The sequence below is a fragment of the Carcharodon carcharias genome, chromosome 7 (assembly GCF_017639515.1).
Source record: "Carcharodon carcharias isolate sCarCar2 chromosome 7, sCarCar2.pri, whole genome shotgun sequence".
Lineage (NCBI taxonomy): Eukaryota > Metazoa > Chordata > Chondrichthyes > Lamniformes > Lamnidae > Carcharodon > Carcharodon carcharias.
Window position 1 is genome coordinate 49,134,354 of NC_054473.1, and position 25,524 is coordinate 49,159,877.

Here is a 25,524-nt window from a genome sequence, read left to right on the forward strand (position 1 = left end):
TTGAGCACTAAACATTCAAATGTATTAATTGTTACGATAATGAGGTTTATAAAACGACTATGTTTTGGGACTGTGTATTTAACTTAAGTTAAAATGAAGGAGGCCACATGACTTGTTTTGAAGTCTTTCTGACAGAAAGCCTGTGTTGTGTAAGTGTTAGAGATTAAAGGGGGCCAGACTATTTTATTGCGAAGAAGGTGCAAGATGTTTATACTTGGGAGACAATAGCAGCAGCCTGTGTTAACAGTGGATAGACAGAGTCTCCAAAGTCCCAGAAAAGTGTTCAAATGTCAGGTTGTAAATAGCTGTGCTTTAAACTCCATTTGCTTCCAAGAGAAAAGAGAGTTGGGGTCTCAAAGATAGCTAATCAGTATTTCAACTGGACACAAGGCCCAAGTGATGCTCATTGCCATGGAGACGGGCTTTGAGGGGAAAAGGGTCTAAGATATCCCTTACACTCAAGCACAGTTAGTTTGCCAGGATCCGAGAGAGAGGGAGAGTACCAATAGGCAGTAGACACCATGGTTCACCATGCAGGAATGCAGGTGGGAGCTCACGCTCAAGGTTGAAAAGACTGAATTCATTAGGAGTTTAAACAAGTCTGGAAGATTCACATAGCTTGCACTAGAGGAAGAATCTCGGGGAGGAAACCTCACTGTGAAAGGCAGATCTGAACCAGGTTAAGAAAATGCTCGGAAGATAAGAATCACCTTGGACTGGTTCCGGGAGAATTAAATGTTCACTTAAAGGACAGTAATAAGTATATCTGTGAGGTGTGTTTTCAATTGTGCTAAAAGAATAGAGGGAATGTACTGTTTTGTGATATTAATATATATGTTTCCTACAAAGGTAGTGTTTAGTCAATAGTGCTTTTTGTCTTATGTTATGCTAAAAGACTTAAAATGTGAAATTTTGTCGTGTCAGCCTTTCAGATATTAACTGGAAGCTTGAGTTTTTTTAATATTATTGGTCTCTATTGAAATCGTAACATAATCAAAAATATCAAGAGACTGTTACACAGAAACAAACTTTAACATTTACAGTTCCTTCTTTAGGTTATTTAAACAATACTCCAATCTCCAACTGAAAGTATAGGAACATGATTTTGTTTTCAGTTTTCTGCCAAAGATAATTTATATCTAACAAGGTGACGATATGTGCAGCAGTGGGAAGCATGTAGAGCAGTAGGTGGCATGTACAGCAATTTGATAGACTCTTCAAGTGTTTATTTTTTCTTGTGCAGAGCATCTTATTTTCAATCAATACCTCTACCAGACGGCCTGACAGAGATAGAGAATCCAGTTACAAATCTGAAGCATACCAAATAAGGTTTCATATTCCTGATGCACCAAGTCTTTGCTCTTCGATTTTAATGGTGCCCTGTATTATGGACCTTGGATCCTCACTTAAAGTTTCTCAATTTTATAAAAGAAAACAAATTGGGACCAAAAAAGACTATACGGTGCAAAAGTTTTCTTTAAAATTAATTGCTAGGTATCGGTTGATAACAAAAATAACTCAAGCTGACATAGACATAAATCAAAACCACATCACACCAGACCCAACTACCTCCAAAAACACTAAGGAACATGAGTCAATAGGAGCTTACTGATCAAAATGCATATATCACACACACCATATGCACACATATCATATTAACTTTCTTTCAGGAAATCCACATGAACAAATCCAATAAATTCAGGATAAATAAATCCAATAAATGCAGGATAAATTCAGCAGAGTTTGGATGGTTTCAGTCCTTACAAGATAATTGAATTCCGATTATTTACTTTCCTCAGAGTAAAGAAATTCAAACCCACAACTACTGGCCCTAAAATCTGAGCTGTAATTTAATCCAGTAAGGAATTCAACTCCCTTCCTATAATCCAGAGTGCCTCTAGCCTCTGTAAACAAATCAATAACTGGACCATTGAAAGCTTTTTGTAATTAGGTGTTGTGGTCTCTTTGGACCAAAAACCAGGAATTTGTATTATACAGTCATATAGTCATTGCAGTCTAGAAGAAGGCATTTGGTCCAACAATTAACTGTTAATCAGGTCCCAAGCCAGAAGGAGAAGAATGAAACTAGATACCAATTCCTTTCATGATAATAGGTTTATTTACAGAATGTAGCATTACATATATCTGCCTTCTACTCAGTATCCCAGCAGTCTCTATATAAGTGCTCTAGATATTTAATTAAGCAATACCCTTCACCTGTCTATCTTAACAATATAATTAAAATATTAACAGATTCACATTTTTTCCTCTTTAAATGAAAACTTGATAACACACACAATTACAAAACAAATTGAAAAAAAGACAATTTTCCATATTTCATATAACCCATCAAAATACAAGACGCCCATCTTCCAGGATGCCCAACAATTTCTTTACACAATTATTCCTTTTTGTAAAACAATCAGACAATTGATGACTTGCATTGACCCATATTTTCTTGAAAGGTTTCTTTTCTTCCTAATATTTATTTTATACCAGCAAGGTCAATCCTTAACCTTTTCTCGTCACACTTTTTGCTGAATGTACATTATCCCATAGGGAATGGTTATCTACATAGCATTCAATGGGAAAACTTTTCTCAGAATGCCCTTTGTATAGGATTTCCCTCAAAATATTTGATAAGTAAAGCCCCATATTTATTGCTTCTACTTGAACCAGTGTTTTCCCCACTAAGTTACTTTGCACAACCCTTCTTATATTCTTGGCTTCCTAGGTCAAGGGCCAACATTTTCCATTTTCACCAACCAAAAATATTATAGACCCTGCTGTACTTGAATAGAATACCCATCCGCAAGATTGGAATGGGAAATGTCAATAAAAGGATTAGTTTCATGTACTTTGGGTCCAGTCTTTATGGCTCTCTTTCACAGTATACTAAATCACCAGGATTAAAGTTTATCTCGGAAGGTCTTGTATGATGCCATGAAGTTCTTTCTCTAAAACATTTGCCTCGATGAAGGCCCTTCTCCTTGCATTAGGGACATTCAAGTGTGCAGAAAAAAAGTGGAATTAATTGTAGTCCCTTCTAGGGAAATTATCACACAGCACAGAAGGTATTTTGGGATTCCTCCTATGGACTAATTAATATGGACTATAGTTCTCAACCATTTGAAGCAAATTATTCACATGGACTGCCCACGCCTGGGCAGATGTTTGCTTGCATTTTGATTGGCCGGCTAAGATCCTATGGAGTATCTCATCAACCACTGCATGATTTCTTTCAAGAAGTCTATTGCCGAAAGGACTTTCAGCTGCAGTGCCTGCAACTACAAAGTTAATTATTTTCGAATGTCTCTAAATTTGTCATGGGCAAATCCACACCCCCGCCCCCCCATTGTCAGTCAGGAATTTAGCCGGAGCTAAATGTCCATTGCCTCTCCATTTTTCCATAAATTTATCTATAATTACTCTTCTGTCATTACCATGTATTCATGTAGAAAGACTGAATCTGATTGCCATGTCTATAAAATGCAAGATGTTCTACACCTTTAAATCCAAAGCTCCTAATTCATTAAATTCTTGTGTGAGTGGGAGACATACATTAAACAATGATGGTGTCCACCCACATTTCAATATTTTTTGCATATATCATATTTTTCACTAATCTCTTCAATGAGCTTTGTGTACTCATCAACCACCATTGCATCCTTTAGTAGGATCTTTAAGCTGTGACAAGGGGATGAGCAAACTACCTATGTAACTTTAAGACAATTTGTTTTTTCCTCTCAAACACTTATCACCTGATGCCATTAACATTTCTTTAACATTCTGATTAGAGATGCTAGGTTTTGTTAAAGGGGTGCCATAATGTCCTGATTGGGTAAATGTAAATCTACTAACAATTACTTTGTTGTGTTCCAGGTCTAGTTTCATTTATGCCTTTTTCATGGAAGGCTAGCTCAGCAGCAAGAGATTCTCACCAGATGCTACATCAGTATTAAAGATGCATAGAATGAGCACTCTTTTCAGTAACCTCAATGTGTTGTCATCTCTGGACCTGGAACAAGTAGAACTTTCATATGTGTTGATCTTACTTCAATCCTTACTACTGAGTAAATCTAAATATCGTTGTAGCCAATCCATTCCACACACTGTTGAAGTGCATGCACTATCTAAAATGACAGAATCTGTGACCAGAAAACTCATTAACGGACTAAATTTTGTGACCAGTACAATTCCCTGAGACTGATTAATATCATCCTTGTGAGATTCCAAATTTTGTGCGACATGCAGTGCTTGGGCAATTTATCACAATGATATTTTGAGTCACATCTGAAGTGCCTGTTAAATGTTCCCAGGGAATTCTTAGGGTTAATTCATCTACTTTACTATTCCACTCCTGTCATCTTCTAGATCTGTAAAAAATGCCTTCATCCTAATTTTTTTGTCTTTGGTTCTTCTGTTGTACTGACTCCTGCCCCGTAACCGAACGATTTCAAAGGCCTCAATCATTAAGTCTTCCATTCTTTCTAACACCACAAAATCCCATTTGTGCCATAAGGTGCTGGAAATGACTGCTTCCCCAGGATTTTTTTTAAAAGCATCAGGCATCTGATTCAAAAGCATGCACCTTTCTGAAAATCTAACTTCAGTTAAGACCAGGAGCCTATCTATCCATGTGTGACACTTTAGTACAATCTAACAATATGAATGGAAACACTGAATAGGGAATTTCCAAATTGAATTTCTGCAATCTTTTATATAGTCCATTAAAGTCCATGATATATTCCTCTTTGGAATGACTGCCTATCTTTTGAAATCTATCAAAGTCTAGGGATGCCTTGTAGGTATCTAATAAATCATTTTCTTGTGAATTTTACCGATAAAACTTAATAGAAGCTCCAAACCTTCCTCAGTATCCAACTAACAGGCCCTCTAGCTCATAAAATACTTTGCTTCTGATCTTAAATTTACGGGAAGCGACCGTGCCTAGGCCATACCTTGTTTCCTTTTGGTAAGGATGTAACCTATGTCCACATATCCACTTCATTTTTCCATTGATCATAAAGTTCGAATTCAGAGAACATCAGTGGGTAGTCATACCTTGACAATTTACACTTGGTTTTAGCCATTCTTCACAAAAGTAACTCAAATTACAATCTTCTGACTGAATAAAAATTTCTTAGTTTCCAATCTTCACCTTTAAGCAACCATTCTCTGCTACCATGTTTACTGGATCCCAAGCCAGATGGCGAAGAAAGAAACTAGATACCAATCCTTTTCTCGATAATGGGTGTATTTACAGAAAGCAGCAATACCTATGTCTACATTCTACCTACTACCCCCAGCATTCCAGCAGTCATTATTTATAAGTACTCTAGGTACTTAATAAAACAATGTCATTCACCTGTGTATCTTAGCAATATAGTTTTAAATACCATTAACATTAACTATTCTAAATTAAAGAAGAGTAAAAGGTCCCAACGAAATATCAATGTTAAGCGTTTCCCTTTTCATCTTATAAATTAGGAAAGAAAGACCCAGCTCCATTTTTCTTAGAGGGGCTAGCAAAACCACACATTGGCCTCAAGCCCAGACAGGCTTCCATTCAAACATGTGTACTGAATATACATTTGTACTAGAACAGTTAGTCTCAGCAGAAGTTTAAAGGGCACAAGATAACTACAAATCAGGAAAACCATTTGGTGCAGGTATCTCGGAAGGTTGTGGGGCAATAGGAGGGGGTTACAGAAAAAAGGGAGGGGGAGGCGATGGAAGGATTTGAAAACATGGATTTAAAATTTTTAAAATGAAGGCATTGCTCAACCGGGAGCCAACGTAGATCAGCAAGTGCAGTGATGATGGTGAACAGGACTTGGTGTAAGTTAGGGCAATGGCAGCAGAGTTTTGGATGAATTTGAATTTATGAAGGATGGAAGGTGGGAGTCTGACAATCATACATTGGAATAGTCAAGTCTAGAGGTAGCAAATACACGATGAGGGGTTCTTTTGAAACTTGATGCGACATTTCTATTTTAATTGCTGCATCTTGTCTGGAACTTTTATTTATGTATGTGTTGGTTATTTGTTGAAAATCAGTGACTAAGGAGGGGCAAAGTCAGGCAGTGGAAATAGGTGGTTCTAAGATCCAGTTAACAATTAAATAGAAATCCGAATACTTCATTTTAACCAATAGAACTACACCACAGATTTCACCTTTTTAAAACAAAACACAATTTTTAATATGAAAGACTTAAACAAAACACGCACTGTTAACTTAACAATATGGTTTATAACCATATATGTTATACACTTTCCCCAAGAATTTTCTTATAAGACATATTGCCTTAAAATTATGTACTTCTGTAAGGACGAGCCATAAGTATTCCACAGTCCTTTGAAGAATTCTCTTCTGCTCCAGCTCTTTTCAGAGGCATAACTTTAATTTATCCTCTCTTGACCATGGTAGTCTCAATCCCCTGTTCTAGTTACATTTCCAATACTTCCAAGCTAATCGGTTGGTTACTTTCTTTTGCAATAAGATACTGTGAGGCCTACTGTAGATTTTCCCATTAGCTACAAACTAGGCAATCTTCCAGCTTCTGTTCCTCACAACATTCAAACTGAGATTTAGCCTCAGCTGCCTTCCACACAGTCATGATGAGGTTAGTGTTTTACCCTGCTTAGAATGCAGGTCTGTATACCTGTTATTTACTTTGGCTAACTTCTCTTTGTGAGGTGCAAACCACACGAGGTCCACACTACAAACCACCACTAACGACCTCTCTCAGCGAACACCCAAAAAACTGAAACCAGAGAGCCTTTCTAAGCTCCACCCATCTCTATAATGACATAGCCTGTTCTAGGCTATCCTCAAACCAGCCTTCAAGTTAATTAACCTTCATTTACAATTTCTCCAGAAAAGTAAGCCTGCCTGCTGTTTTACAGCTCTATTTCCTCTATGCTGACTCTATTAAACAAACCAGGGTAACCTTCCGAACTGCCATTTCTTTAGGTGCTCTGGTAATCAATAAAGCCCAGGACCTTTACAACAGTTATTTTCCCAGAATTAAAAAATCTCTCTAAAATATTAACATGACCCATGAGCTAGATATTCACAGTCTTAGAGATGGCACGAATATGAGGTCTGGTATCCATCTTCTGCACCTTCTCCAGTATCTTGATATCCTTTATCATGTGGTTCAAACTGGACATTATGCCCAATTTTAATCTGTGGTGAGCAACAAGCATGTGGCCTGCTGGACAAACAGCAGATGTAGAGTGAAGGGTTAACATCAGAAGCATACACGATGCTGATGTAATAATAATTTCAGAAAACATGACTGAGAAGTAAGAGAGATCTGGAAGGAGGAGAAGCTCCAACCTTGTGCAACAGTCCAAATGTGCAAATACTTGCTGTAAATAAACAGTAATGATTTTGAAGAACTAGAGACTCAAGCAGCACACTTTGGGAGAACAGACAATTACCAAACCTCCATCTAGACCCCGAACACATGAGCAAACATGGTACTAGCAAATAAAAGACCCAGCAGACCTTAAAAAGATTCAGGGCTGGCAAGAAGAGAGATTTTCAAAGGAAGGACAAGACTCACCAAGATGTTGGAAAATCAGGGATGCAGCAGATGTAAGCTGAGACACAGACCTGGAGAACAGGACAGCAGTGAGCACAGGCCCGAAGCAGCAAGCAACAGTACAGAAGCAGGAACAATTCCAGGGCTCAGCAGAAACATTTCAGAGTGCAGAAGGCTTGTGTCACAAAGCTATTAATGTATATAATATTATCAGAAAATATTTTTATTTTAAAATAGAAGTTTAGTCTGTGGGTGTGCCGTAATTGGATTAAAGCCATCTAGTCTGGTTGCTGTGATGTGTACTAGTTTTGAGATGTAAACAGAGAAGTAGAGGTGCATTTGCACTTTGTTGAATAAAGCATTCAAGAAGTGGGGTGAAATCTGGCACCTAGATAGCAGAGACTAAGCAATATTTATATTACTAATAAAACTGCTATTATGAAAGGGGTTTTATTGTTATAAGAGATGGGGTTCAAAGAGGCTGGCGATACAATGAGAATTTACATTCAATGAGCTGTGCTAGGTATAACAGACAGTAGTGTGGAGGTAATGTAAGATCAAAGCAGCTGTAAACCTATAATTGTCTCCACAGGAACCAAAGTGAGAGGAACCTCATTTTGAATTTGTAAGGTGAAAATCCTTTGCCTGGTGTCTGGTTAAGTCTACGGATACTGTTGCCTTAATGGAGATTAGTTTGGGAATTTGTTGAAAGTTATGATAGTAGTAATTTGGAGCCATGTATATGTATTTAATGTGTTGCAACTTGATAAAATGTTTCATTTAGTTTAATATAAAACCTCTTGAGAACTGGTGGTCTGATTCCGGAATTTAGAGTTGCACCTCAAACATATCATGAAAAAATATAGGTTATGACAGTTGTGTAAAGTTTCCCTCTGGAATTTTTAAATAACTCAGCTTTACCAAATTGCTGGGTCATAACAGCTTGCAACAGGCCCCAACTGGGACAACTGTAGAAAAAGGTTCACAAGGTACAGAACTGCTTCAGTTCAGAAAGATCAGAAAGACAGGTCAGTGGACTACTTAAGCAATACGATCTATCACTGATGATGTGATAGCAAGACAGAACGTTGATGACAGTTCAACTTCTCACAAAGTCATCCTGCAAGCTTTCAACTCTTTTGTCAGCAGCCATTGGGATTTAATGATAGAGAAGGCTGCATTTAATAAAAGAAGTCAAAGCCAGGGAAAAGCATGGATTCGTTCATCAATGATCTCTGTAGGCTGACAGGGAACTACTATTAAAGAACCTTAAAGGCTGAGCTGCTTCACGACTGAATCATAGTCGGCGCCCTGGACAAAGCATTGTCAGATCTCTTACAGATGGGGCGATTTAACACTAGTTAAAAGCAGTGCAAATTGCAGGGCAAACAGCGAGGCAAACAGAACTCAGGAAACAGAATCAAGTGTTTGTTCACGGGGAAGGAGAGGTACTGTGGAAAAGGCCAAGTTGAGACCATTCAGTTTGTAAGCCTGAGCCTGCCAAAATGGGGAAAAGCATGCCAACTGTCATTTTGAAATGTCTTCGGTGTGGCGGGAACAGACCGCACAAGTGTAAAGAATGTCCGGTGGGGAGAGAGGGGCAGAGCTCCACTGTAGAAAAGTAGGCCATTTCAAAATGGTTTGTTGCTCAAAAATGCTGAAAACTTGTGAAAAGATGGAGAATATTTTAAAACAGAGCCTCATACAAGAAGTGGAAGAACCACAAGCAAAGGAACTAACCTTCCTGGGGGAGGTAAATGATACTGAAAATAAATACTGGAGTTTTAAATTTGAAGTGGATGGATACTCCACAGAGTTTAAACTAGACATAGGAGCAGGGGTTCCATTTTATCAGATGAACTTAAATGGCTCAAACAGATCCCATTCTAACCTTCACTGATTAAATTAAAAGGTCCTTGTGGGACAATATTAAAAAGCAAAGGCCAGCTCATGGCAAAGCTGAAATATAAAGACCAAGAAATCCTTGAAGGTCTTTGTGTGTTCAAAAATCAAGAATGCTCTCTACTAAGCAGAAAGGCATGCCTAAAACTGAAATTAATCTAGAAAGTGAATGAAGTTGCTGATGAGAAATACAGTACATTTCAAAATGAATTTCCAAAGTCATTTACAGGGCCAGGGAAGTTAAAGACGAAGTACCATATCACAATATGAGCTGATGCTAAACCAATCACTTTACACCAAGGAACGTCCCTCATCCACTCCTGGACAAAGTCAAGAGTGAAACTGAAGAGATGCAGGAGCAAGGGGTTATCCACCAATCACCATGTCAACAAAACGGTGTTCAGGAATAGTTAGTCCCAACCCAAAGGGATCTATAAGAATCTGCATGGATTTAACTCAACTAAACAAATCAGTGGAACATGTGATCCACCCAATGGCCTCAGTGGATGAGAACCTTACCAAACTAGCCAAGATTATGATTCAGTCGTGAATCAGTTCAGCCTTTAAGGTTCTTTAATCGTAGTTCCCTGTCAGCCTATAGAGATCATTGATGAACGAATCCATGCTTTTCCCTGGCTTTGACTTCTTTTATTAAATTCAGCCTTCTCTATCATTAAATCCCAATGGGTGCTGAAAAAAGAGTTGAAAGCTTGAAGGATGACTTTGTGAGAAGTTGGAACTGTCATCAACCTTCTGTCTTGCTATCACATCATCAGTGATAGATCGTATTGCTTAAGTAGTCCATTATTCACCAAATTGTATACCAACAGTGGATTTTGGCAGCTGTCTCTGGACAGAAAATCTAGATTGCTGACCACATTTAACCCCCATTTCGTTGTTATTATTTCAATAGTTTGCCCTTTGGTATAGTGTCCACTCCAGAATTTTTCCAGAGAACAATGTCTCACATCGCAGAGTCAGAGCAGTCCTGAGAGTCTTACAGGATGCAGGCCTAACATTGAATGAAAAATGAGAGTTTGCCAAACCTATGATCAAGTTTCTAGGTCACATAGTACAAACCACTGCAATCATAGTTGATCCACAAAAAGCAAAAGTAATCACGAGAATGTCCACAGCCCAGGAATGTAACTGAACTTCAGAAATTCCTCAGGATGGTCAATCAAGTGGGCAAGTTCCCACCAAACTTAGCAGGGCTCAATGAGCTCCTGAGACAGCTGTTGAGACAAGGTCAACAGTGTAGCTGGAATGTGGACCAGCAAAATGCTTTTGAAAGGTTTCAACAACTTTTAATCTCTTCTGAAATCTTGGCACATTACAACCCAGAATTACTGACCATTGGAACAGCAGATGTATCGTCTATAGGTCTGGGGGCAGTTTTATTTCAAAAGCCGAGAGATGGCGAGCATAGACCAGTCTACTATGCCTCTAGGTCACTAACAGAAACAGAACAATGATAAGCCATGGTAGAAAAAGCCAGCAATGTGAGTGTGTGAAAAATTTTCAGACTATGTTATGGGATTACGTTTCAGAATTGAAAGAGACCATAAACCACTAGACACCCCTCTGAACATGAAAGAAATTGCGAAAATGCCACCCAGAATCCAACAGTTCAGACTAAGATTTATGAGATATGATCCATCACATAGTATGTACAAGGAACGTATCCAACAATGGCAGACACACTGTCAATAATAGCATCAGAAAGAACCAAACAAGAGGATTTACATTTCATTGAAGAGGTTGAAGCATATACATCCTTAATCACTCAGCACTTACCAGCTACTGAAAAAAAGTTGCAGGAAATAAAACAAGCCCAACAACGAAATGAAGAATGTCTGCAATTCCAAGAATATTGTCTGGAAAAATGGTCAGACTATATTCCCACTAATCGGATACCAAGGCAGTACTTTGAACAGCACAAGCACCTCACTGTCATTGATAACTACTAGCTTTCAATGAGAAAATTGTCATACCGGGAGTACTTCGGCTTAATATTCTTCAAAAACTTCACCAAGCAAAATGCCATGCGAGCCCACAGCAATCAGCCTGGTGGCCAGGCATTATTCGCTCTATAGAAGAAATGATTTTATAATTGCTTTGCTTATGCCGTAAACAGCCAAGAACAGCAAGAACCACTATTACCTTCTACTATTCCATCAAGGCTATGGGAGCAGCTGGGAATGGACTAACTTGAACTTAGGGGGAGTAGCTTCCTTATTGTCGTTGATTACTACTCCTGGTGGATTGAAGTAAACAGATTGCATAGTATCACATCTGGAGCAGCCCTCTAATTCTTCAAGAGAATTCATGCAACACATGACATACCGGATATCATAGTGGCATATGAGCCTCAATTTACTAATGAGCTATTCCACAATTTCACAAATGAATATGGATTCGTTCATGTAACCAGTTCATCTTGCTATCCTCAAGCAAATGGAGAAGCTGAAAGAAGGGTAGGAGCCGTCAAGGGCTTATCGAAGAAAAACAAAGACCTTAATCTAACTTGAGTTATAAAAGCTCACCATGACAAAATGGTTTCTCATCAGAGTTACTAATGGGTAGGAGATTGAAAACACAGCTCCCATCTCTAGAACTAAAATTCAAACCCAATATCACCACAAATGAACACGAGAGTGTAAAATAGCATGAGGAAGAACAGAGAAGCAACCAGACTTGGAACTTTAATCATAGGCATATAGCAAGTGAGTTGCCAGTGCTGAAGCCTGGGGAGACAGCATGGGTCTGAGCCAACAGGAGAAAGGCACAATAATTGAGAAAGCTCCATGACCAAGATCGTACAGGATTAAGACAGACCAGGAGTAATCATAGCGCCTTAATATTCTTGGAGAGAAAGCCAATAGAAACTTAGGCTTACTACTCACATCCTGATGAAGAAAAAGAAAGACTTACTAGCTCTTCAGCTACCCAGGAGAAGATCACTCTCACTGACAGGAGAGCGTACAGAATATCCTGGACCTCAAAAGGAGATCAGAATTAGATCAGGAAGATTGATCAAGGCACCTTAGAGACTAATCTGTGAAGTTTGACGCTTTATGGGGGGGAGATGTAGGAGCGTGTAAATACGATGGGGATAAAGACTTGGGAAGATGTAAAGGGTTAACATCGGAAGCAGACCTGATGTGATAACAATGTCAAATCACATGACTGAGAAGTAAGAGAGATGTGGAAGGAAGAGACACTCCAACCTTGCGTAGAGGTCCAAAAGAGTAAATACTTGCTGTAAATAAAGTGTGATGGTTTTAAGAAACTACAGACTTGAACAGCTAACTTTAAGAGAATACGCAATCCCCAGAAAAATGCCATCTAGATCCCAATCAAACAGCATACTCACTTCAATGGTTGCCAATGGCCCAGGCCATATAAATGCCCAGATTTTCATTACAAAATTACAGGAATGATTCCCGCTGCACCTGGGGAATGACATGGACTCAGTGGGCAAGAACAGGAAATTGCGTGGCTGCTGGCCATTGGCCAGAACTCAATGAAGTTAACTGGAGCAGTGTTGAGGGGGTCGATAAGGTTGCAATCCATGCAGAAGAGGTGGCTCAGAGCAAAGGAGAATCGAAGTTTATTTGTGTAACACACCTGCTCCTCCTGGCCCACAAAGAAACTTAAAACACAAATGTGACTTATTCTTATTGGCCCAGTTCTGAATTTGCCCCATGTGGTGCCTTGCTGAACTTGCAACTGCCAATTAAAATTTAGTCTGGGTCCACATGTTACACCTGACTTCTGAATACAAGACAACTGCGTGGGTTTCCTGAAACTCAGGAGTTAAAACTATATGAAAATGAGGTCCCGCACTGCTTCCATTCTAACCCACCCGCACCTCGACTTCACACACTCATTCTCATTGGACACAGAGGAAGATTACAATCAGTCCTATAAAGTATTTAATTTATATATGCTTTTCATGACCTTAGGACAGCACAAATCATTTCACAGCCACTAATCTACTGTACTGTTGTAATGTCAACAACAACATAGTTTATACAGTGTCTTTAACTAAATGTCTCAAGGTGTTTCACAGGAGCATTATCAAATAAAATATGACAATGAGCCATGTAAGGAGATATCTGGGCAGATGACCCAAAGCTTGAGGGAAGAGATTGGTTTTAAAGGAGGAGAATGAGGTAGAGAGGTGGACAGACAGAGGGTATTATTCCAGAGTTTGGGGCCTAGGCAGCCCAAGGCATGGCCACCAATGCTGGAGTGAATAAAATCAGGGATACTGAACAGGCCAGAATTCAATGGGTGCAGATATCTCAGAGGGTTGTAGGTGCTGCAGGAGGTTACAGAGATAGGAAGGGGTGAAGCCGCAGAGGGATTGAAAACAAGAATGAGAATTTTAAAATTAAGACGTTGTTTGACTTGGAGCCAATGTAAGTCAGCGAGCAAGGCCACAGACAGCAGAATTTGGTAACCTCAAAAATGCAGAGGGTAGAATTTAGGAGGCCAGCCAGGACGGTGTTGGAATAGTCAAGTCTAATAAGGCATGGTTGAGGGTTTAAGCAGCAGATAAGCTGAAACAAGGGCAGTGCTAGGCCATGTAATGGAGGTGGAAATCTCAGCGATGGCACAAGAATGTGGTCAGAAGCTAAGTCGCGGGGTAGAGAACAATCTGGTGTAGTGTTTGACAGTTGCCAGGGAGAGATATGGAGTCAGTAGCTAGGGAAAGGAGGACTAATTATCTCTACTTTGGTTCACAGGGAGTTCTGCCAAACTACTGACTCCCTCAGCCATCCAGCCAGCCACTCAGCTCCAGGTCCTCACCTCCAACCAAGGGGCCACTTCCTCCAGTGAAGAGCTGGAAATAAGCAGCCCGGGAGTCCTGTCACAGCGCTTACAGACACCCCCCAGCAGCGCAGAGGGACATACCTCAGTGGGACCTAGATCTAGAGCAGTTCAAACTCCGCTGGTCACCACATGGACACATGCCCACAGTAGGAGGCCGGGTCAGCCGAGCTCCCCAGAGGGCTGCTGGGGAAGAAGCATCCACGAGGTCAGAGTCAGATGGTGAACCTCTGGATTTGGCCTTCCAACTCATTGTGGAGAGTCACCAGGAGGCAGGAGAACATCATGCAGAGCTGTTGGAAGCCCTCAACAGGGTGGCATGTGAGTCAGAGGAGTGCTCCTGCCTGCTCTCTGTTGAAGTGGTGCCCACATGCGCGCGCATGGATGTCTCCATGCAAAGAATGACGGACGCCATGGAAATCCTGGTCCAGCAGAACATGGAGATGTGCGCAGACCTGCACTTCATTGTGGTAGCCATGGGCAAGTTCCTGCAATGGCAAAATGAGAGGGAAACAGGGCACCTTGTAATCCCTCCAGGTGCTCCTTCCCCTCAAGGAGTCAGGCCAGTGTCCTTGGGCACCCGAAGGGAGGAGCAGCAGCAGCTGGACACCCCTGGATCATCCACTCAGGGATCTCAGAGGCTTTCCTCTCCCTCCAAGTCCCCATTGCCTGTAACCCCCTCAGCCTTGTCCTCTGTCACTGCAGCAGAAGCAGCTGGCTCATAGGAGGACAGCCAAAGTAAGCCGAGGCCCTCAAGGACTCGACTCTCCAGAGGATGTATGCTGAAGTAATCAGAGACAACAGGGCCAACCATTGCACAGGCTGTCTCCACCCCTGCTGCAGATGTCAGGGCAGCACCTAGAAGTGGTAGGCCGAGAAAAGTTAAGAAATTCTGATCACACATGGTTGCACGGGTGAACACATTTTGTCACTTTGTAATCTGAAAATATATTCACTCTCACTGAATAAAGTGTATTGTTGTCTTTCAGCTTCATTGACAGACTTCACAAGTTCTCCCACTGCATTGCCCCCCACTTGCAGTTAAGCTGCATGCAAACAGACCACAAGTCATTCTGGAGGGAGAAGTGTGTGTGTGGCAGGGCTTTTCGGAGCCTCGTGCAAGCACTTTCCTATGCACGCCTTTCAACCATCACACTCATCTCACTGTCCCAAGCATTTTCAATGCTGCTTGCGTTGTCCATCTGAGCTGACCTGCACCTCCGCCAACTCACTGATCACAATCCCGTGCAGCACCTTTACCCACCCAACACGAGGCTCCACTCACTTTTGATTTCGGCAACCATGGTCGTGGTCAAGTATCTTGTCAGCTCCCCCGTCCTTTCACCTCCCCCAGTCACCCATGACCTTTCTGCTGGTCACTGTGGATGCCCCCTCGCATCACCTTCTACCGCCCTACCATCACCTACCAACCCTTAGCCCTCATCATTCCAGGATGTCCATGTGAACGTGCATATTCTCTATCTTCCTGAGAATACCACCCCCACCTATGTTGACCTCCCTGGCCTCCTCCTTCCCACTCCCAAGGTCTGTGTCTGTCTCCATGTCCCCACCAACAACGGTTGCTGTACTTTCTACCATTTCCAACGCACTCTCACTTTCCCACCTGACCGGCTACCTCTGCCCCCTCTCATACTCACCATTTCCTCCTACCACACCTATCTTCAGTTCACTCTCCAGGAGGCTGTCACTAACTCCACAGACCTGGCCCTTGCATGTTAACCTAAACATTCCCCCGCAACTTACTCCATCCTCCACCTGAACATCTTCCCCTCTCCGAACTCCCTCCCTTAAACCTACCTCTTTGCTTGCAGCATTCTCCTCCATTACTCCCTCCTGCTCCTTCCCAATCTCACCCACCTAAACATTCCTCTCCCACCCCTTCACCGATCATCCGTAGCAGCGCATGACCAAGACCATGATGTTCCGAAGCAGACCCACTGCATCAATGGAGACCTCCCACTCCCGAGAGCTGTTTTGCAGCAGAGCCACGTCCATGAGGATCCACCCAGTATGTGATGCACGTGTTCCTCCAGGGTCCGGTAGCTGTAGGGCTCCAGCATCTTCCAAGGGCTCCTTGGATGTCTGCGAACTGAGCAAGACCCTAAAGGTGAGTCCTGACTTCTGCACATCTCATTTGTCCAGACGTGTTCTGGGTCGGCATGCTTTCCCACTGGCGTAATGGTAAATTTGGCGTGGGAAACGATTTCGGTCAGGCCATACTTTATATCCCATTTCTCTGATGCAAATCATGTTCGTGCCAGCCTCCAGCAGGATTCAAGTTCCGCCATGGCAGACACTATCAGATGATCCCACTGTGATTTCATGCTGGCATGAAACGATTTCTGCCCCTCAAGCCAAATTGCCCCCCCCTCCCCCGCCATGACGCCCATTGCCAACGGGACTGGGCGATTCCACCCGATGGCTTTGGACTGGATGTCAGATAAGTAGTCTGATAACTTAGCACCAGTGGAGGATTTGGGAGAGGTGGTAGCGAGGGAGCCATCAACATACATGTGAAAACTAAAGCAGTGTTCAGATGATGTCACTGAGTGACAGCATGCAAATGAGAAATGAGAAGGGTCCAAGGATAGATCCATGGGGAATCCAGAAGCAATGGTGCAGCAGCAGGAAGAGAACCATTGCAAGTGATACGCTGGCTACCATTGGATACACTGGGACCAAGCTGGAGCAGGTGAAAATGAGGGTGGATAGGTATTGGAAGAGAATGGCATGGTCAACCATGTCAAAGGTGGCAGACAGGTTGAGAAGGATGAGAAGGGATAGTTTACTCTTGTTAGTCACATAGGAAGTAATAAGAGCTGTTTTCAGTACTGTGGCAGGGGTGGAAACTCAATTCAAGAGTTTCAACCTTGGAATTCTGGGAAAATGGGAATGATTGGGGAAGTGATAACACATTCAAAGGCTTTTGAGAAGTAAGGGTGGTTGGAGATGGTGCAGCAATTTGCAAGACGGTGAGGTCAAGGTTGGGTTTTTTGAGAGGGGTGATGATGGCAGATTGAGAGAGAGGTAGAACACCTGGAGTGAGAGAGCTGTTTACAATATTAGCAAACATCATGATCAGGATGGGAGATTTGGATGGTCAGCAGTTCAGTGGGAATGGTTTCGAGACAGCAGGAGATAGGTCTCATGGACAAGACAAGCTCAGAGAGGGCATGAGGGGAGGCAAGATAGAAACTAGAAAGAGATGCAAGTTCCGGGTTATTACAGGGAGGCGGAGCCTTAGAGCAAGTCTGGTCTGATAGGCTAGTGGTAGCGAGGGATGTGACAGAGGCAGCTGATTGGATGGTCCAGATTATAGTGACAAAGAATTCCATGCACTTGTAATTGGAGGCGAGGATGGAGGGGACAGGGGAGAGTGGTTTAAGAAGTCAATCTGCAGTCAAGCAAAGAAGCCGGGTGGATTATTTTTGCATTCTAAGATGATTCTGAAATAGTGAGGAGTTTTGGCAGACAAAAACAAGACCTGATAGAGCTTTATGTGGTCCAATCGGATCTGGCAGTGAATGGCTAAACCAGCTGTCCGCTATGTCCTTTCAAGTCTGTGTCCCTTGGACTTAAGAGAGTGGAGATGAAGGCCACAGTGGGGTGAGAGAGAATTCAGGTTTTATTGGGGACTAGGGAATCAAAGAAGGAGGTGAGGGTGCAGTTGAGCAAATTAGTAACTGCAGAAATGTTCTGTAAATGGAGGGCTAAAGGTTAGACGGTTGGGCTTCAGCACAGAATACATTTCCTTCCCTTAAGTGTCAGCTTTTCTAAAGATAATAATAGTGTTAAGATTTACCACAGTGGATCTGGAACATTTATTCTGTCCCTTCCAACAACCAATGTTTGAAGCAATACAGAGGGCAGATCTTTGCCAGCAGCTTCAATTAAGAGGCAAAATTCTAAGATGTAGCAATTTGAGGGCTTCAGTTCAAAATTATAGCAATTAAGATCATCATGGTTTTCAAATATTTTTGAGCACCTTGGTAATCAGGAGCAAAGGAAAGAATATAGACACAAAAAATTCCTCTAAGTAGATTCTTGAACATTTCACAGATAGGGTTAAAAGTAATCACAAACCAATTAGTCATCTTAATTTTAATTGCTGTGCTACTTGAAAGAACCACTGCTACAGATTCCAACTCCTCTGACTCCAGACCCTTGCACATCTCTGTTTCTTTGGCTTCCTTTTTATTTGTTCATGTGGGCGTCAAGAGCTGGGCCAGCATTTATTGCCCATCTCTAATTGCCCTTGTTCAGAGGGCAGTTAGGAGCAAACCACATTGTTGTAGGCAGATTTCCTTCCCTAAAGGGCATTAGTGAACCAGATGGGTTTTTACGACCATCAGCAATGGTTTTGTAGTCATCAAACTATTAATTCCAGATTTTTATTGAATTCAAATTTCACCATCTGGTGGGATTTGAACCCAGGTCTCCAGAGCATTACTCTGGGTCTCTGGGACAATACCACTATGCTACCACCTCCTCGGTGGCCAAGTTTTCAGCTGCCTAAGCCATATATTCTGAAATTCCCTTCCAAAATCCCCTTGCCTCTTCACCTAGTACCCCTCTCCGGTCTTCATAAACCCATTTCTTGGACCAAGCATTTGTTCACTCCATCTAAACCCCCTTCTTCTGTTTGAGCCATTTTTCTTATGCCCATGTAAATGTTTCTTGGGATATTTTTCTAAGTTAAAAGAGCAAGATAAATGCTGTCACATTTAGAGATTTTTGACCATTTTTTCTTCATGGGAATATTGAGTTATGTTTAAGTATCCTTTCTGTTTGAAAGTCACTGACTGCAGTCATAGAAGATTTCTTTTAAAGCTAGATGAGCCAATTTGTGAATTGTGGCAGTTCACCATATCTTTCAACCTCATACAATTCATTTTGAGATTAACAGGAGCTGTTTTGTTTAAATCTGCAACTCAGCAAGGAGGTGGGGTAGGAGCTGATTTGATTTACATGCCTACTGGCAAATCACTGAACAGCGATAAAATCATAGGAACATCCTTCCCATTGGCTGTACAAAGGGAGAACAGGGATAAAAGAACACAAAGGCAGTCAGTCAGGTTTTTATACAAAATACTGAGTTCCTGGATTCAGTCCAGAACTGGAAGCTACATTGCAAAAGGCCTATTTTTGCAGTTATAAGTTGTTTAGAAAGAAAAGTATTGCCAAAAACAAGTCAACTAGCCCACAAAAGACTGCATAATTTATTATTCATTCTCATTTTGTTAGCAGAGAGGGGGGATTGTTGTGACTGTTATGGTGTACAGTCAGTAAAATAAAGCATCCTTTCGCATTTTATTTTTTATCTGGCCACATCTGACTAGGCGTTTCTCATTCTGCCTTTGGAAAGATTGAGGAAGCCCACCTCAGAAAGACATGATATCCAGGTGACAAGTTGGACCTATTGTGATCCCTGGGTTATACTAGAATATAATTGGATATTGAGAAATATACACAGTCGTGAATGTAAGACATTTGGAATGTTTACAGGAATGTTGTACCCTAGAAAATTTCTAACTGAGGTGAGCAGATAACCTGCTCCCAGGTATCTGCTAATGTCATTCGCCTTCCAATTTCCCCTTTCCTTAGAAAAGGCATCTTAAAAGACCCAGTTCCTCCTCACATTACATCCATTGCCGGTAATTGTCCTAATAGTTCCAGAATGGTTTAAAGGGGAGTTGTTATTTTTGAAGGAAACAGAAGTAAAACAAAATGTAACAGCTGAATATCATTAATATTGAAGAGAACCAAAATCATCACAGTACCACAAGAGTAAGAGGTTCAAATTAAAGCTCAAAGCCAAGCAGTTTGTTATACATACAAGGTACAGCATGTCGATAAAGGTTGTCTCGTATTGTCTGCTGCAATTCGTGATCTGCAGATCCTTTCTGAAATCGTTGGCTGAGATAGTGCCGTAGGTCTTTGTTTAGTTTGCTTCCTGCAATAAAGTAAACTGTAGTTAGTTGAAAGCATAACGTATAGTTACGGAAGACTGTTCTCATGCAGCTCTATTTGTGCTTGGCTTACTGACAGGACTCTGATGTGCATATAACAGTGAAGATTTCAACATGAATGGTCACTTTGGATCAAAGTATCAAAAAGCCCAAGATGCTCAGTTTGCATAATATATGGAAATAAAACATGACTGGATTTTAAATTTGATAAATTTTTCCAAATCATCTCTAAAGTGCTGAATTTCACAACACTGCTCGAAAATGTTAAGAATGAATACAGCAAGAGGACTTACTAAATTACTTAGAAAATGAAAGAGGCCCAATTTGAAGAGTGACCATGCAGCCAGAAGCCTGAATCCAAGGAATGTTGATGCATTTACATTTATATAACTAATCACTCATGGCGGCTATGAGATAAGAGCTCATTGCATGACATGAGAAAAGTTTGACAATATTATCATTTAGAAAAATCTTAATCATGCTTTCTTACCATAGATTGTGCTAACAGTGCACTACAAAATATTTGTGAATATAAATATTAATTAACAAGTAATACAGGTAAATGTTTGTTTTGATAACCATTATTCATAGTCACCTGGAGAATTCCCCTCAAAAAACACTGGCCAGAATTTTACGTTCGGCGTGCGGTGCGTGCCCAACATGTATGAATGTAATATGCTGCGTGATGATGTTGGGCATGCATCCCGACGTCATTGCACACTCGCGCAATACTTTGTTCAGCGGGCACGTGTCGGAGTCGGATGCACACCCGCCGATAATTGAAAGGCCTATTAAAGCTATTAACGAGCTCATTAAGTTGAAATTTATGCTGCCCATCCCATCTAATGGTTGGCGGGCAGGTGAAAAGGCCAAGTGGCCTTTACATTTTTTTGTGGATGAGGTTTCCTAAAGCTAATACAAATTAAATAAAAACATTATTTTGAAATTAAAAACATGTCCCGTCGCGTGTGGCCCAGTCACATGAGGGGACATGTTTCATTAAGTTTTTAATGTCTTTATTTATTTTTTTAAAAAGCGCTTCAATCTCCGAGGCAGCTCTGTGCCTCAGGGAGATTGAAGCACTCTTGTGCGCGTACGCGGGTGCGTGAACTGCATCAGGCCCGCTCTCCCTCCCCACCCCCTGTCCACACAGGTAGTGCTCAGCGCTACTGCTTGCGATCCACACATGGCGGGCCTTAATTGGCCTGCCCACGTGAAATCGCGGTGCGGAGCCGATCACAGGCGACGGTCGGGTCCCTGACCACCCACGCCCGCTCCCGCCAAGCTCGCCCAACGAGGGAAAAATTCAGGCCATTGTTCCATTTGTGAGATAAAATTAGAATTTCCAGATGCAATTATATCTTATGACTTCTAATGGATCTGGATTACGTTGGTTTCTGTTATTGAAATGCTGTTCCTGAAAATGCAAAAATACAACAATTCTTAAAAACTAGAAATCCACTTCAAGTATGAGATGTTACTCTGGTTGAACTGTATTACTAGGTCCATTAGGAGGAAATCGGGCAAAAAACCTCAAACAACTGGTTAACTCAATTCTCAAATACAGGACGTGCTAAGTTGCATTCTCTTTGGGCAGAATTTTACGACAGCGGGATTTTACATTCCCACTGTCGTCAATGGGGTTTATAATGACCTGTCGCATTTTACGGACCTGTCCCCACCGAAATGGGGCCATAAAATTCTGCCCTTTGAGTTTCACTTTCTGCTATTGCTATTTCTGGAACATGCTGAGCATTTCCTGTGCCTTGGCAGCCACCCCTCTCAAAAGGCCACCACTAACAAGGAGATCCAACGCTGGATCAACCAGGCGAGCTCAGTCTTCTACACCAGTTTTTGCAACATCTTCCAAACCCATGACCTCTGCCATCTAGAAGGAGATGGGCAACAGATGCATGGGAACACCACCACCTAGAAGTTGACCTCCAAGACACTCACCATCCTGACTTGGAACCATATCATCATTCCTCCACTGTTGCCGGGTTAAAATCCTGGAACTCCCTTCCTAACAGCACTGTGATGTTCCTACATTGTATGAACTGCAGCAGTTCAAGAAGGCACAACACTACCACCTTCAGGGCAATTAGGAATGGACAATAAATGCTGGCCTAGCCAGCAACACCCAAATCCTGTGAAAGAATTAAAAAAGCTACTGCAATGATTGTTTGACAGTGAAGACTTCCACAAGTCAACAAAAGTCCAGGTGTACAGAGCAGTTGTCATCCCCATATCACTCCTGTACTACAGTGAGACCTGGACTGTGCATCAGCGACACTGAAGAGCACTAGAGAAATTCCACCAGCAATGCCTCCACCGCATCCTCCAGATTCAATGAAAGGACTATCAAACAACTGCTAGTGTCCTTCTTGAAGCCAGCTCCACAAGCATTCAGGCAAAATTCTTGCAAATCAACTTCAATGGGCTGGACACTTTCAGGGTGACCGAAAAGCATCTCCCCGCCAGGTCCTGTTTTCTCAACTCTCAAATGGACAATGTTTCAGGGAGGACAAAGAAAATGTTTCAAAGACACTCTGAAAAGCTCCTTGAAGTGCAGCAGCATTGACGTTAATGACTCGGGGAGCCTGCTACCAATCGTTCAGAATGGTGGCAATTTGTCCATCAGGTCATATCATGCTTTGATTCACAATGTCTTAATGATGAGGTAAAGTGTGGCAGAGAAGGAAAGAAAGGGAAGCAAATCCTACACTCTGGATCACACTACCTGTGGGACATTCAACCACATGTGCCCTCAAAGCTGTGGGTCGAGAACAGCCTATTCAGTCACATGAAGACTCATGTCAGAAGCTCATGATCCTGAGTAGTAGTCATCCTCAAATCGAGGGACAGCCGATGTCAGTGATTGCTGATTATGAATCTTCAGTCCTTTTGGCTCTTTACAGCATACAAAAGAAAATTATCATTTCACAAACTGAGAACTTTCCACTGCTCGTGCTCTCATTTGTCTGCTCAAAGTAGCTGATGGTTGGTTTCCTGGCATGTCTCCAGAGTGTGGTCAATCCATTTTGAATGTGCAATCAGCAACAATGCAAACATTGCATTTCTAAATGTTAAAATCATACATCTATATTAAAATCTTGCACTCCCTGTCTAAAAATCCAATTTCCTGTTGACAACTTTACTCAGTAGAAATGTCCATATTTATATAATGGAAATTGAAACCTCCCATCAGTAATGGCACTGTAGTGTCTCAGTCTTACATCTCCTATTTCCTTAGTCTGTATCACAGGCTATGCTCCAACTAACCCCACTTCTAAATCTAAGTATTATGCAAAATAAAGGGAGACTATATGAATTTAAAACAGGAATTGAATTCTCTCTCTTTACCTTGGTCCAATTATGACCCCTCTTCATCCCACTTCACCTGCAGATTCTTGACAGTCTGTCTGTGTTCAAATAGAAGATTGGCTTTCATATTCTAATTCTATTTGTAAAAATAATTGTTGATGGAACAAACATCTGTGTATGCTGAAAGTTAAAAATTTGGATGAATGCAATTTTATGAACTGCAAAATATTAATTATTCATAATATCTTCAATTTCCATTCTAAAGCTGATCTGTCATTACATGAAACTAGATGAACTATAAGAGGTTGGTTTGTATAATGAGAGCTGCTGTTGCAGAGTCAGGAAGAATTATAGCGACCAGGATCAGATGTTTTATGGGCTTGTATGTTATCTCCTCCCACTAATGGTAATCAGATCTCACAAATTTCTGAAAAAAGCACAAATCGTGGGAAATGTGACTCTCCAATTGTCAAAAGCAGCCATGTATTAGATCAGTCCTCCTTTTCATATGTCCCAGAGTTTACTGTAACTAAAACATGGGCAACGCATTGAAAATTACTTCATTTAAAGCAAGGTCTTTATTATTTTCCTAAATTATCATTTTCTTCCAAATCATGAGAAATTATCACCAACTTGCTAGAACTCAGTATAAAATAAAATCAAAGTTAAAGAGAACAGCAATTTATGTCAGTGGGGAAATTCACACTTTAGTATTTTAGTCATGTCACAAACCTGTCCATTTGACTGTATTTTAAATTTAGACACAATCTACTGAAAAGAGAATTGCATCTAGTCACCAATGGACTTCACAAGCACTATATCATGACACACATCTCATTGTTTTTGTTTGCCATGATTGTGCTCCAACAAAGAGCTGGTCTAGTGCTTGTTGAAAGGCCAATGAAGCCTGGTATGAAGCAGGCATCATAAAAGATTTTACACTACTGCCCATTTAATGTCCTAATGCTCTGGCACTGAAGCTGGTCGGCTATTAAATTATGCAGGGACCGAGCGTAATTTACAGGCAACAGGCAGACAACAGTTTACTTCACAAACAAAAGAATCCTCTGTACAGACATAGCAACAACATAGACTGGTTCCTTAATCACCATCAGAACTACCATATTTACTGTTCACCAGTTGAAAGAGTTACAGTTACAGGCCACTCACAATCACATTTCCATGGCAATATGTGCTAAAGTTCAATCGTAAGCTCACTTCTTGATTCTGGACAATGGCCTAAGAGCTAGTCAAAATTTGAAAATTTTACAATGAACAGGAAGCATATTAAACTGTTTATAAAATTTACACTGTAGAGTGTTGATGGAGCAGAATATTTTTTAAAAACTCCATTTGGTTCAGATCTCAAGAATTCAGCTTTTTTGAATTACTCATGGTCAGTCAAAAGTATGTGAATTGTCCAGCTCGGAGCAAAAACTAAAATTTGAAATAACAAAATCTTTTGATAATCAACACACATCTATAGCCTACAAACTCAAGTACGGTTCAAGGAAATGCTACAGCAGGACATGTTAAAATAAATTTTTAAGAGAGGCAACTAAATGTTGGTTAATGGCTCTAAATATAAACAAGTGGTTACATTCTCATGTCTTTGTTCCCATGAATCGGTGCCTCTAATTTTGTGAAATGATGGTAGGTAACCTGCACCTGTTGTTATTGATTTAAAAATCAGAATGAATAAGGCAAGGAGAAATGCCTACAGCCCCTAATGTCAGGTTACTAAAATGTATACTGAATATTTATGAAAAACCTTCTAAGAGAACATAACATGAAGAGCTATCCTGAAATCCTTAACAATAAGTTAATATAGCAAGTGTAACTGTTTGTGATAAAATGGCAGCAGTTATTCCATGTTCGAAACAAAAACAAAAAATGCTGGAAATACTCAACAGATC

The 25,524-nt window shown here is 41.1% G+C and overlaps 1 protein-coding gene across 12 annotated transcripts in view; it reads right to left on the reverse strand.

The window, feature by feature from the left end:
• magi1b (membrane associated guanylate kinase, WW and PDZ domain containing 1b) overlaps positions 1-25,524 on the reverse strand; it is a 510,580-nt gene that overhangs the window by 182,492 nt on the left and 302,564 nt on the right. For all 12 annotated transcript variants that reach the window (XM_041191217.1, XM_041191208.1, XM_041191207.1 and 9 more), the window contains exon 2: positions 20,152-20,268. In XM_041191217.1, coding sequence (XP_041047151.1) covers positions 20,152-20,268 — 117 coding nt within the window. The remainder of the gene's footprint in view (positions 1-20,151; positions 20,269-25,524) is intronic.